Source organism: Pteropus alecto, unplaced genomic scaffold (assembly GCF_000325575.1).
Source record: "Pteropus alecto unplaced genomic scaffold, ASM32557v1 scaffold146, whole genome shotgun sequence".
Taxonomy (NCBI): Eukaryota; Metazoa; Chordata; class Mammalia; order Chiroptera; family Pteropodidae; genus Pteropus; species Pteropus alecto.
Genome location: NW_006442107.1, coordinates 3,589,166 through 3,603,540, shown reverse-complemented (window position 1 = coordinate 3,603,540; position 14,375 = coordinate 3,589,166). Strand labels below are relative to the sequence as shown.

The following is a 14,375-nucleotide window of genomic DNA, read 5'->3' as shown; positions in this document are numbered from 1 at the left end:
AGAGGTGGGGAAAAAGATGACCCTGGCCTGGGAAGTGGGGGAGAGAAGCCGGCAGCTCACACGGTTAGCCCTCCAGCCTCTCTCTTTCAACAAGTGTCACAGCGACTGCGGGCAGCGTTCGCGAGAGAGCCTAGGTTTTGTTCCAGTTTCTTCCCTACTCCTGATGTTTCCAGTTCTTGGAGTGCAGGGAGATTAAAGCGGATTTGAGGAGATAAGGCCAAAGGCTGGGGGGTGGCGGGGGAGGAGGCAAAAAGATAACACGGATGGGCTTTCTCCCCTATCCAAACTTATTCGTATTCGTGGAAAGAAACAATTTTAAAAAGGAAATTAAAAACACTTTCAGCTGTTGACAAGAATTCATGCTGGATGGAACTACGCACTCAGGCGGTTCAAGTCTCTCGAGGTCGGGGCAGGGGGCCTAAGGATGAGCAAGGGGAGCAATATGCTGAAGGCCACACCAAGTCAGGTAGGGACTGGGGTCTGGGGATTCCCAATGCCCCTCTTGTCAAGCAGCACCGGGGGGTTGATGTAGTTCAGGGGTCAGTGGGTGCTTGGCACAGGGGACCTGGATGTGACCCATGACCCTCTCTCTAGCAAATTAACAAATGACCCACTGGGTAGAAGAAACCATGACAGGAACCGTGGTTGCTAAAGATGAACTTAAGAACAGCAGTAAGTGCAGCTCCTAAGTGTTGTGTGTCAAGCATCATCTTAAGTGACTCACACGCGTTATCTGTTCCTCACATGGGCCTTGGTGTCCGTGTTGCAGATGAAGAAACAAAGGGCTACAGACATTAAGTGACTCACTCAAGGTCACGCAGCAGCACATGGTAGAGCTGTGCTCCGGGCGCAGATCTCCCCGACTCCAAACTCAAGGCGTCATATCGTCCGTTATCCATGTCTCACCACATGAAACCAAACGTCACAGCAGGATTGCACAGATCACCCTTCTTCTGCATCTCTCTTCTACTAAAGCCCTTTCCCCACTGCTAACTGCACGCTTGCTAGGAGTCTTTGGGGAAAATCACCGTGGGAAATAAATGAGAGCTCAGAATGAAAAATCAAGCACTTTGGTACTTACCTTTCGACTGGCACAGAATTTGGTGGTTAAGCTGTTCTTTCTCATCTTTCAGGAGAGCGTTTTCTTGCTCCAGGTCTGCAACTCGCTGAAGAGAGAACAACAGAAAAAAATGTTTCCCCTGTGAAGCTGAGCAAAGGAAAGGATCCTCTCGTGGGTTTGAATTTCAGCTGGTGATGTTAAAATGATTTTTAAGAAAATTGAATCAGCTAACGTGGCTTTCATTTCAAGGGAAAAATTGTACACTGAAAAACAAATTCCATTAAAACAAGACAGACTCATTTCTGTTGATGGTCTTCCAATGCCCACTAAAACCTCTTGAAAAGTCTGCACCAAGCTCCCATGCCTTGTTCAAGGACTTACTGCAGTAACAGGCTTCCTCGCATTTGGTTGCCTGTCTAGGTAAATCATAAGCTCTCAAATCTGAGTCTCAGGAAAGCCAGAAGCTCACGATGAAGAATAATTCTCTCTGGTCTTCACCCCACTTGCCCTTGCCTGTCTTACCGGACCAGCACAGTCCAGATGCTAGGGAAGGAAAGGAGACTTGCTGCTGACATTCGACTGTCCAATCCAGTGTCTGGCTTCTGATACTAATGCCAGGGGAAACAGGAGGTGAATATTACTGGAAAGAAAATGGCACACTCATTTTTGCAGGAGGCTATCTAGAGATTTTCCCCACTGACGTCACATCCCTGCCTTCATGAAACAGGTGAGGAAATAATCGTGGAAATCGTGTGCCCAGGGCCCCTCAATTCAGGCATCCAGACTTGAGCCCCACTTTCCTAGAGGCTGCTTGAACCATCGCAAGTCACCACAGAAAGAACTCTTGTGATCATAAGTGTGGGCAAAGGCGAAGTCAATGAATGACCTTTACAGTCACAGATCCTGGCTCTGTAAAATCAACACCCAGCTCCTAGGGCTGGTTCAATATTAAAGGAGATGACGTGTGTAGAGCACCAAGCAGCAGGCACTACACAGAGCAGTGGATGAATATGTGTAGATGGTTCTACATTACCTTCATTAGGCACGAAAGGTAAACATACCCTTTAAAGCCATTCCACCACTCAGCAAAAACTTAAAAGTTAATTTCTATTTTTCAAAAGTTCTTCCCCCCGCCCCCCCAAAAAAAGAGGAAGGAACATTTCCCAATTCCTTCCATGAGGCCAGTAATGTCCTGATACCAAAACCAGAAAAAGACATCACTACAGACCATTCTCCCTTACGAATATAGATGAAAAAAGTCCTTAACAAAATACTACCAAATATTCATGATAAACACACTCTACAAACATCCTCGACCTGATAAAGGCATTTATAAAAACCCACAGCTAACAGCATACTTTCTGGTGAAAGACAGAATGCCTTTCCCCCAAGATCAGGAATGAAGACAACAATGTGTGCTCTCACCAACATTATTCAACACCATTCTGGGGGTTCCACCCAGGACAATTAGAGAAGAAATAAAAGACATCTAGATTGGAAAAGAAGAATTAAAACTATCTCTACCTACAGCTGATGTGATCTTGTATATAGAAAATCCTAGGAAATCCACTTAAAGATTATCAGAACTAATAAATGAGTACAAGTTGTAGGGTACAAGATCAATAGACACAACTCAATTGTATCTCTACACACGGAAATGGATAATCCGAAAAAAGAAATTAAGAAAACAATTCTTTACAACAGCATCGAAAAGAAAATTCTTAGGAATAAATTTAACAAAAGAAGTATGAAACTTACACTTCTGAAAACTACAAAATATTATTGAAAGAAATTAAAGAAGATCTAAATAAATGGAAAGATATCTTGAGTTAATGGATCAGAAGACTAAGTATTGTTAAGATGTAATACCCCTCAAATCAATGCAACCCTACAGATTCAATGCAAACCTTATCAAGATCCCAACTGGTTTTGCTGCAGAAAACGACACGCTGATCCTAAAATTCATGTGAAATATCTAGGGATCCAAAACAATCTTGGAAAAAAAAACAAAACAAACTGGAGGACTCGCACTTCTCAATTTTAAAACTTACTGCAAAACTACAGTAATTGGGACACTATGATACCAACATAAAAACAGATATACGGACGGATCACTGGCAAGAACTGGAATCCAGAAATAAATGCTCGCCACTACAATTCAATGAAGAAAGAATCATCTGTTCAACAAATGGGGCTGAGACAACTGGATTTCCACATAAAAAACACAAATTGGACTCCTATGTCATACCATATACAAAAGTGAACTTAAAACGTATCGAAGACCTAAATGTAAGAGTTAAAACTATTAAACCCTCAGAAGAAAACAGAAGCAAATCTTTGTAACCCTGGATTAGGCAATGGTTTCTTAGATACAACACCAAAACACAAGCAACCAAAAAAAAAAAAAAGAGTTAAATTGGACTTCATCAAAATTTAAAACTTTTGTGCTCCAAGGGATATTATCAAGAAAATAAAAAGCAACCCACAGAATGGGAGTAAATATTTTCAAATCATACATCTGACACAAGATTTGTACCCTGAATATATAAAGAACACTTGCAACTCAATGATAAAAAGCCAAATAACCCTATCAAAACATGGGAAAGGATTTGAAGAGCCATTTCTCTAAATGGCTAATACGTACATGGCAAGATGCTTAACATCATTAGTCATCAAAAGCACAATGATACCGCCTCACACACAATAGGATGGTTATTAAAAAAGATCATAATAAATGTCGGTGGGGACTGTGCTGGTCCAGCTGCTGTGCCAGGTTGCCGTCCCACCATACACTGCTCTGGAAAGCAGATTGGCGGTTCCTCAAAAAGGAAAACACAGAGTTACCACATGCCCCAGCAATGCCATTCCTATGTAGATATCCAAGAAAAATGAAAACCTAGGTTTGCACAGGATCTTGTGATAGATGTTTGTATCAGCATTGTTCAAAGTACCTAAAAGTGGAAACAACCCAAATGCCCATCAACTAATGAACTGATAAATAAAATATGACAGATCTGCATAATGAAATACCACTTAGCAATGAAAAGGAATGAAGTACTGATACATGCTACAACATGGATGAATCTTGCTAAGTGAAAGAGGCCAGCCACAGAAAGCATGTATGATATGATTCCAATTTTATGAAATACCCAGAATAGGCAGATTTATAGAGACAAAAAATAGTGTTTGCCTAGGGCAGGGCTGTGACTGCTAAAGGGTACAGAGTTCTTTTGAGGGGGTTGATGAAAATATTCTAAAATTTGACAGTGGTGATGGTTGGAAAACTGAGTGTTTCTTAAAAACCCTTCAACTGTACACTTTAAATGCGTGATCTGTATGGAATGTGAATTATAATCAGTAAAGCTGTTAAAAAAATCCTTCCACGAGAAAACCAATCTAGTAAGCACAGGACTCTGTGCTAAGTGTGGCAAAAGATAAAAAGATTAGTAAGACAGGCTCATAGTTAGTTTCTGGTCGGAGTGACAAGTTTCCCCACAGACTGTGCTGAATGACAAACTCTCTGGCTCATGTCATCAGTTCCAGCCATCCGTGGTACATTTTATGATCTATTTGGGGGAGGAAGAAGGACTCTCCCCAACCTGTACAAAAAGAGCCTCAAAGATGACATCCTCTGTATAATAACATGATACATACTAGTATGTGCATGGTGGTTGAGACTAGACAGTGACCTATTGGGATTCCCACCTAGGTGATTACTGCATGGAACTGAGGAGGAGAGATGATCACACTGATCCTTGGGGACCCACCTGTGGTCTCATCAAACACCTTTCAAACTCTGCTAGACGTTTTTGGCAGCAAAAGCCAGAAAGGAGGCTCCAGGGATGCTGGCTAAAGGGCAGCAGCTTTCTTGAGGTTTGAATTTCAACTGGTTATGTTTAAATGCCATCTTCTTCCCTTCCTCCTGGCTTTCGAGTTAACTCATTTTTACAGAGATTTTTGTCTCTTTAAATATGAGATAAGGAAACAGTCCCCTAACCCTCAACATCACGCAGAAACAGTCAGGAGAAAATTTAACAGGCGCAAGCAAGGTCACTGGTTCTCCCCTTACAACTCAGAAGGCAGAGAGTCCTACCTACAGAGCCTCAGCTCCTCTGGGAAGCTGCTGACGGTCTGCAGGTGGCCTGCAGGTGGCCTGCTCTCTACAGCTCCACAGAGAGAGCTGTCAGAGGCTTGCGAAAAGCTCCAAGCACTTTGTCAATACTATCCGACCCTTTCAAATTTCAAGTTTTCAATTTCGAAAATATGGCTCAAAACTATCTTCCAGGAAACTGTCCCTTCTCTGCCATAGGACACCACAGCTCCTTTCCACCCTTTCAATTCAGACAGACGTGGTTTCTCCCTGAAGGTTATCCACGGATGTACTGCCAAGAGTTACAGAAATGAGGTTCTGACAAGCGAGTACAATTCTGACACCACACTAGTCCGGAACCACTGACCTCACGTCTTTGTATGCAAAGGCCACTCTCCCACCGAGGAGAGTAGAAGCCCCTTTGTGGTCAGGGCGCCATGGGGAGTCAGTCAAGGGGGCATGTTCTGTCTCCCCACAGAATATCAAATGAGAAAAGGTGGGTCAAAAGCGATATGCATGTAACTAGTTATGCCAAATTGTTATTCTTCGTCGGCAATTTATTGTCTCTTATAATTAGTGCAACTGATGTTTTGTGTCTAGAGAGACTAAAACCTGATTTGATGGTGAGGGTGTGGGAAAGAAGAAAAAGCACTGGCTGAGAATGATGCCTTTTTAGCACGGGAGGCTGCTGCTCACAGAGCCTACTTCTGGCACCTGAGATGACACAGGGCAAGGCTGTCGTTCACCCATCAGATACCTTCTGACATGGCTTCTCTGTGCCAGGAGCCTTGGCAGGGGCCGGGGGATGTAAAATGAATACAACTCATGGTAGCTACCATCAGAGAGTGTCCAGCCTAAACCAGGCGCATAACAATGAGACAACCTATAAGGGTTGTAGCAGATTTCTATAAAGCAGGGTTTCTCAACTATTGACGTTTTGGGCTGTCCTGGTCATTGGAAGATGTCAGCAGCATCCCTAATCTCTACCCACTAGATGCCAATAACCCGGTCCCAGAGCCTCACCGTGGCCCAGGGGACCACACTGTCACATCACCAGAACCCAGCCCACTGCTGCCACCCCATGCTTGAGTGCAGGTCCAGTGAAAGAGCCTCAGACAAAAATAAGGGCTACTTTAGAGTTTGTTTTTTCTAATGAATGTGTTTATAGTTGACCAAAACATCTAGTACATACGAGCTTGTTTAATCAAATAATTCTATTTAGGAGGCATATACGATATGGGAAAAACATTCTTTAAGTGCAACTAATACACTATTATTGGAGAAAGTTCACCACCTAATGACTTTATGAGCGCCTTCAAATTAGCTTCACAAATAATCGACATAGCTTCTCTAGATGTACAAGTCACGTCGAACCGAAGCCACCAACAGAGGAAGCCACGTTGTGTGTACCTCTACAGAACACACCCTAGAGTGGGGCCCGAAGTGACTGAGGACAGGAGGACAGGACTGCAGTCACCCCAGCCAGGAACGGGCTGCAGCCTCCGAACTGGCTGACCACAGGGGTGAGGGGTTGCAAGTGATTTCATCGTAGTCTGTGAAGTACCAATTTACCACAAAACTGGGACTTTGCTTCCCCCAACCAGCCTCCAAGGATGCAGATGGCTCACAGAGCCGGGGGTCACCTGAGAAGGCTTCCAAGATCCCTCACCATTCTCGTCACCTTCCCCTGAGCATCCTGCAGATAGTCATGTCCCTCTGAAATGAAACACGTCCTCTAAAGGGTAGGGGGCATATGCCATTACCATGAGGCTGGACCTGAAACCTCCATTCCTATGAAGTCTGAGATCACGTAACCTTACTGCAACCACCTGTGACCTAAAATCTCAGCTGGGACTAGTTCTGGGAGAGCCACGGTCAACAGCATGTTCCCACCAAGTCTTCTACTGTGTTTAAGCCTCATTTCTTCCCTCCATCTCCCTCCAACGTAGGCCTCCAAGGAACTCAGCTTTGTTATTCTAAGCCATACATCAAAGTGGCATCCAGGAGCTTTATTTTTCTTTCTTGACTGGACAATCCTGGGGGGGGCGGGGGGGGCAGTTCCTGCTCTTCAGTGAACAGCAGGGGGAAGGGGTCCCACACTCAGTTCCACATCCCAGGAGGGCAGAGAATGCTTCCTCAATCATACTTCCCCAGGTGCTGGTCACCCCCAGCTCCCCCATCCCCCTAGCATATGGAGAGTTTATTGGCAGAGAGGGCACGTGACAAACTGCTGCAGCCAAATAGCCTCCCTTTTGCAAACTGTCAGCGATGCACTTTGCAGGGAGGGAGGCTTAACAAGAACTAGGTGCATCAGCATGATAATAACACCTTTGCTAGGGGGTTTGAGACTCAAGAACCATCATCCAGCAGCTCCACTTTTGGGGGTGGGTGGGGGTCTTTTTTAACTCTCGCAGGCAGTACTACCTGGAACGTTTCTTCTTTCTAAAAGGTTATTTGGGACAGATCAGAGCAAACGCTGTGGTAAATCCTGTTTTATCAGGCTAACGCCGTGTCTGATAAGTTCAATGAAACAAATGCCCAGCTCCATGCTCAAGAACTGCCTTTACCAATGAATCTTTGGGGGCACAAATGTAGCTCTGGACTTTTGTTTTGTCGTGACCTATTTTTTCAAGTTGGGTATTCGCACTGTAAACAGAGCCAGAAGCAAGGTTTCTAATTGAAACTATGGGACAAGCGAATTGGATGTTGACCTCCACGAAGTTACAGGCTAGATGAGTGAATACTAAGCCAGCATTTATTGAGCTCCTACTATATTCCGGGAACTGTTATAAATTTACTTAATAGCTTTGAGGTAGGTACCATTACTATTTTCTTTTAAGGAAACTAAAGTACAAAAATGTTAGTGAATTTGCCAAAGGTCACACAGCCGGGCACAGGTATGGCTGGGCTATTGCTCTGAGCGATCGGGTCTAGGATCAGGCTCTTCACTACTACGTCACCCCATTTCCTGACCTTTCAGGAGGCTGAAAGAACCTCAGTGTCAACAGCCTCCAGCAGGCCTCAAATGACTGGTTCCAACAGCAAAAGCTATAGGAAAAAGCTCAGGCAGGGGAGAATTGCTGTCTCCACAAGGCCTGAGTGCCTAAGACAGCTGTTTATCTCCGCACGTTTCACGGCTAACGCTGCCGTCAAGGTCAGATGATCCTTCCCGATCTGACCTCACCACCCTCCTGCCCATCTCCTCCTCGCTCACTCTGCCTCAGGCCCGCGGCCTCCTTGCTGGTCCTTGAACGTGTCCAGACTACCACTACCTCAGAATCTGTGCACCTGCTGCTACATTTGTCACCTGTTCCCTAGAAATCCGCCATGCTCACCCCTTACCTCTCACAGGTGCCTTCTCAGAGAGATTGTCTCTGGCCGTCGTAAATAAAATCACCTCTCTCTCTGGCCCCCACAGGTTCCTCTCTATCTCCTTTATTCTGCTTTATTTTTCTTTATAGCACATGATGGATAATTTGTATTTAATTCCTCTCTGTACATCCTCCCATAACCTCCAAATATTTACACTCCATAAGAATGAGAACTTTTAAAAATGGTCTATTTTTGCCCCCGTGTGTAGAATAGCGCCTAAAAAATACATTCGATAAATATTTATTGAATGAATGAAGGGCAATGAGCTTCCATGATTTCTGCAATAAAACAATGTCCTCCCAAAGACGGGGTGGGGTCCTCTTTCTAACAACCATCAGCCTCCTTAGGAATCATAAATCCTGGAGCTGCTGAGAACACGACTCTGAGTCTCAGATGGCACCTTTGGGGAGAAGACTCAAACCATCCCACTGTGAGAACCCCACTCCCCTCTCAGTCAGAGCTCTCTACTTCTATCTGGAAAACCCCCAAACCTTTACATTGGAACTAGCCAAGGTAACCAACTAGCGATATGACGCGCAATCCCAATCACACCAATCTGAACACTCAGGGCCTGGGGGCATCTATTCGCCCCTCACGAGTGTCAAGGACCCTCTCTCAGAGCCAGGCACCTGGCTGTGGGCTGCTCTTCTTCACCGACCCACAGCCCTGCATCAAGCCAGGCCTCGCTGGCCCCACGAGGCAACTGCAGAGCAGATTCTGAATAATGAGCCATTACCTTTGTGTCAAAGGTGGCCCTGGAATCCATGTCTCTTTCATTAGGGACATAAAACAGCTCAGCCATACAAAACAGCACACTTGCACACATCAGTCAGCAGAAGGATCATGAGAGCTTTAAAACAGAATAAAACACATACCTCACACAGGCCAAAAGGAAAGGAGTCCGAAGGCCTAGGTGTAGACTGCTGTGGGGAGAGGCCACAGCAGTGCATCCCTTCAGTAGAAAGGGTGTCAGCCAACTTATGTGGCCCTGTGGACACAGGGGTGTGGTCCTGGCCCCAGGAAGACCTGGCCTCCCGCAGCCCAACGCAGGGTAGCCACGTGGTCTGCCATGAGTATCATCAGGGATGCGCAGCCCGAAGTTTTCCAGGATGCCAGTTCTAATACAGCATTTGCTGACAGCAATATCAAATCCATTAATTAAACGTCTACCAGCAGTCAGCTCCCTCACTGGGCTTTTCCTGTCTCATCAATTTCGCTCAATGCAGAGCAGGCCCCTGGACAAGCCCGACGGGAAACCAACTGTCTGATTATTCAGCATTTGTTAAGCTTGAACTTGGTGGCTTTGACAGATATTAAACCCTGACTAGGCACAGAAGATGAAAGGGGGAGCGGGGGAAGCCAGCACCCTCGCCTCCCTCACCTCACCTCAGCCACCAGAATAAAAAGATTCTGGACATCCTAGAAAAGAAGAAATTTTGCTTTCACGTTTTTCCTTCCTGTAAAGAGGCGGACATTGCGCTTAATGAATCATCTTATGCTCGATTTTTCTCGTGGGGTCTGCTTATGTTTGGACTCAGGAAGGTGCTTTTCTTGTTCTATCTCTGCACCTATTGTCCTTGAATATTTTCCTCTTCCCAGTTCCAAGCTCTCACTGTATTTAAGACCTAGGTCAACACATGCCTCGGAAAGAGTAACAATTTTTAAAGGAGGGGAAAGGGGAGTCCACTTCTTTCTTCCACTCTGCCGAGGATGATTTTCATGTAATACTAGGCTCCTCTGGGTGGAGACCTGGATATTTTAAAAGCGCTCTGAGACCCCGATCACGGTGCCCAAGGGAAAGCAGGAAAGGAGGCCTGGGAACTGATGAGTCGAGTGCTCTCTGTGGAGGCAGAGACAGGAGACCTCGTTTTGTGGATCTGCTGGGTAGACAGACGCCCCGTGCCTCCTCTGACTGGCACCACCGGTAGTTAACTGGCACTTCTATTTCTCCCAAGGGCACCAAGCTCAAGAGTCTCCAGTTCTAATCTTGTTCTCTTCTCTCTGCCACCAACTGTTCCCAAGGGTCGGACAACAAGTACGGAATTCTACGGTTTGTACAGGCTGTAGCTCCGTTTTAACAGGAGCTTCCCAGCACCACATGCTTCGTCCCAAAGAATGAAGTCTATCTACTTCAGGGTCCGTGGAGGGTGAGCTGGCAGGCTTATCTGAGCAGCACCCTGAGGATGGGGGGCTTTCTGTGCCAGGCGGCCTGCATCTGGGAGTCCCAGGCCACACTTTCTTGGTTATCTAATTCCCATGTGGATCCCACCTCTGACTCTTGGGAAATCCCCGAGATCAGTGGCTGACGGGCTGAAGTTCTGCCCGAGACAGGAAAACCATGTACGTACACGCAGTGTGAGCTGGCTCTACAGGTTCTCATCTCAAACGGCACTGTGTGCGTCTCCAAGTCACGTCTGAGGGCTCAGCTCAGGAGAAGGTAAGGGGGCAGAGGGGGAGAGAGGCGCTAGAGAGCGGGCTGAGGTATTATTTCCCTCTACCAGCCATACAATTCTGTGGAGTTGGCCAGTTACAGGTCCAGAAGGGGACTTAGAGATGATCTAGACCACTTTTTTAAAAAACAGATTAGGGGACGCAGGCCACTGAGGTTTCCCACATGCACCCACATGGTGATGGCAGAGCAGGGATGAGAATCGGAAATTGTGACGCCTACCCCGAGACTCCGTCGGTGGCAGCACTGAGCCTGACCCAGTGTTTAAACACTGAAAGTTGTTATTCTAACACTAGAAACACTGACTCCCTCCCTTCTTAGATTCTCAACCCACTGACACCCCAGTGACGCTGCGTACTAAACGAGTGGGCAACGGGCCGTGGGGCCCATGGGTCACTGTAGCGATTCGGGAGAGCGCGGCAATGCCCCGTCTGTGGAAGGCTCCCTCCAGTGGCATGTGGGACGTCTCTGGTTTGAACAGGTGTCTTGGGAGTAGAGGAGGAAATGTGTGTCCTGACTTTTGAGATGGAGGTAGCGGGGCCTATCCCAGGAAGACCTATTTTATGGGGTGGAGAATAAACGTTCAGAGCATACCAACCACAGTCCCCAAATCACAGGATTTATTATGGTTAGGGATGTATAAGGGTTGCCTATAACCCCTGTAAGCAGTGTGAAAAAGAAAAGCCACTGCCTCTTTGCCATCTCTCTCGTCAACAAGACTCAGGCCACAGAGCTGAGTCGGTGCTAATTCTAGACCACATGATGCCCAAAGCCAGCCGCTGCGTATTCCTCTCAGGGGATGCCAGAGTGTCCAGCTAATGGAAGCAACTCAATCAATACTTAGGTGAATGCAAATGTGCTTCCAGGGCGTCTCTGAAACATGAGCACTTTATATCTAAATGCAGAGGGATGGTCAGTCTGCAGACACAAGCTCTAGAAAAGCCTGTGGCAACTCTACAGCTTGAAGACATTGCCTTGGAGAGAGTGCTCCGTTAGCCAGGCCAGCACCCAGCCGCCCCCTCTGGCCTCACCATACCTTCCTCAGCTCATCATTCTCCCTGGTGTGGGCGTCCTCCAGGATCTTGCGCTCTGAGTGGGCCCTCTGCAGCTCAGTCCGCAGGCTCTCGACCTCCTCCTGCAGCCTCAGGCTGCTGTCGCTACCTTGGCTCTGCTGGTAGTGGGCCAGCTCCTTTTTCAGCTTCTCCACCTCCATGGTGTGTGTGGAGGTGACCGCCGACAACTGCTCCGACAGCGTCTTGAATTCTTTGTTCTGTGGAGAGCCGAGAAGGGAGAAGAGATGGAGAACAAGGTTATCTGGCCAGGAAAAAAACACAAAGGCAATTTGAAAAAGAAACTTCCAAGGTGGAATCCAATCTCACAATCGCTGCATGCTTGAGTGCTTTCCTGGCATCTCCCTAACAAAATTCTATTGTGGACCTAGGAGAAATATAGAAAAACAAAAATCACCAATACTGATGCTCAAGGAGCATTTATGAGTAGTGGCAGAGCTGGCAGCTGGCTGACGACAAGTTAGCTTTCTATGTCTGGCTGGACAGATCTTATGCCTGGTTTTCAAGCTGTAGCAACAATGTAGCTGGCTTCCTGGGTCTACAGCCTTTGCTTTTCAGGATTCTCTGCTCTCTCACACTGGGCTCTCCTAACCATGGACTGGACGGCACAAAGAGCTGCAACCTAATCTCTGGCTCTGGAACAAAGGACCCCTTCAGCATCCCCTCTTCCAAGGAGGCCCTCCGTGGGGCCTCGAGATCCCTCTCACCACCTGTCAGCTCACCCTGTAAGACCCTGACTCCAGAAGCTGACACCCTGGCAGAAGCTGTCCATGTCATGGCCCTGCCCTGCAGACAGGTTGCCGATCACTCAAGGACAGGTAAGTGAGATGCGTTACCCCATGTGCCTGGCGCAGGTATGGAGGGGGCCTGGGAAGCGAACAGTAGATGAGTTTACACAGATGAAGCACAGAGGACCTAGGGCCAGGTCAAGTGCCAGTGTAAACATGGGCAGAAACTGGTCCTGTAGGAGCTGAGAGTATCAGTGGAAAATGGTCAGCGGGGAAAGTGGAAGAGAAAAAGGTTTCTCCAAATAAGCAAGCAACAAATAGTTACTGACAATTCTTCATTGCTAGTTTCTGCAGGAGCTCCAAGCAGAACAGAGATATTGGCCAAAATACCCATAAGCTGGGGCATCAGGAATCAATTATTTATTCACATCAGCAATTAAGTTCCATAGAGAGTAGTGAGGAGCAAAAGAACAGCTGTCGGACCAAGTACAATGCCACGCACGCCATGGGACCTCAAGGCTGAGACCCTCCTCTTTCTCAGGGAAGCGCTGCACTGGGGCTCATTGTCAGGTGAGCAGTGTGGGCTGGGTTTCAGTGCTACTTGTCCCCACAGCCAGTTGGCTTGTGCAGTGCACAACCAGAAGAGCTGTACACAAGAGCCTCTAAGCGGTTCCCAACCAATGGTCTACAGATCCCTGAGGGAGAGAGGGAAAAATCATTGCCAGTCTGTATCATGAAAAAAACACATTCCACACATAATACTAGCTCTTAATGGGTGCTTACTATGGGGTAGGCACTGTACCACAGGATTCATATATACTCATTCACTCCTCAGAAAAATTCTACAAAGGAAAGTTGATTCATAGCCCCATTTCACAGTTGAGAAAAACAGGAACAGACCAAAAAACTGTGACTTGTAACATACTATTTTCAAATGTATATGGATGCTCTTGTGAGTGATAAATATTAACCAATTTAGCATATTTACTGAATGCATACTAAGTACTGAATCAAACTGATTTAAAAGGCTGCTGACTGAAACCATGTGTTAGTGTAAAATTTTTCAGATAAAACATATTTAAATACAGCTTTATATCCATAAAGGTCTAAGAAACTTGATCCTCGCTATAAAAATATATAGGTGCAACTGGCCTACTCACACGTTATGCTTAAGTCAAGTCAAACTGGTAGACGGCTGAGTTCTTAGGTTACAATATTTTGGCTGAAAAATGTCACACCACAGCCCTAAACCAGGGAGATTGTAAGAAATGGTCCCAGGAACTGTCACTGTATTTGTGACTGAAGAATATTGTGAAGGATGTGGCTTATCACAGTATGAAAACCCACAGGAGACGTGTCAGCACCAAGGACAGCTCCAACGCTCCAAACTGTTCCCTCTTTCGACGACTCCCAAGTGGCCCTATTTCCTTGTTTTTGTTGTTTCACCAGGGACCACATGTCACTTTTCTGTTTCTCTCTTTGGGTGCACAAAACCTTATCCAAGAATTCTGGGTGCTAGCCTTACGCTGGTTTTATTTTTTTGTTTCCTCTCTTGCTGACTTCCTGGGGATTCTTTTTAAAAAGCTTCAAATCCCCACCCCCGCCC

General features: G+C 46.4%; 1 protein-coding gene across 2 annotated transcripts in view; it reads right to left on the bottom strand.

Moving 5' to 3' along the window:
• MYO5B (myosin VB) overlaps window positions 1–14,375 on the bottom strand; it is a 113,410-nt gene that overhangs the window by 41,690 nt on the left and 57,345 nt on the right. For both annotated transcript variants that reach the window (XM_025038578.1, XM_025038579.1), the window contains exons 13-14: window positions 12,008–12,241; window positions 1,082–1,166 (exon numbers count right to left, since the gene is read on the bottom strand). In XM_025038578.1, coding sequence (XP_024894346.1) covers window positions 1,082–1,166; window positions 12,008–12,241 — 319 coding nt within the window. The remainder of the gene's footprint in view (window positions 1–1,081; window positions 1,167–12,007; window positions 12,242–14,375) is intronic.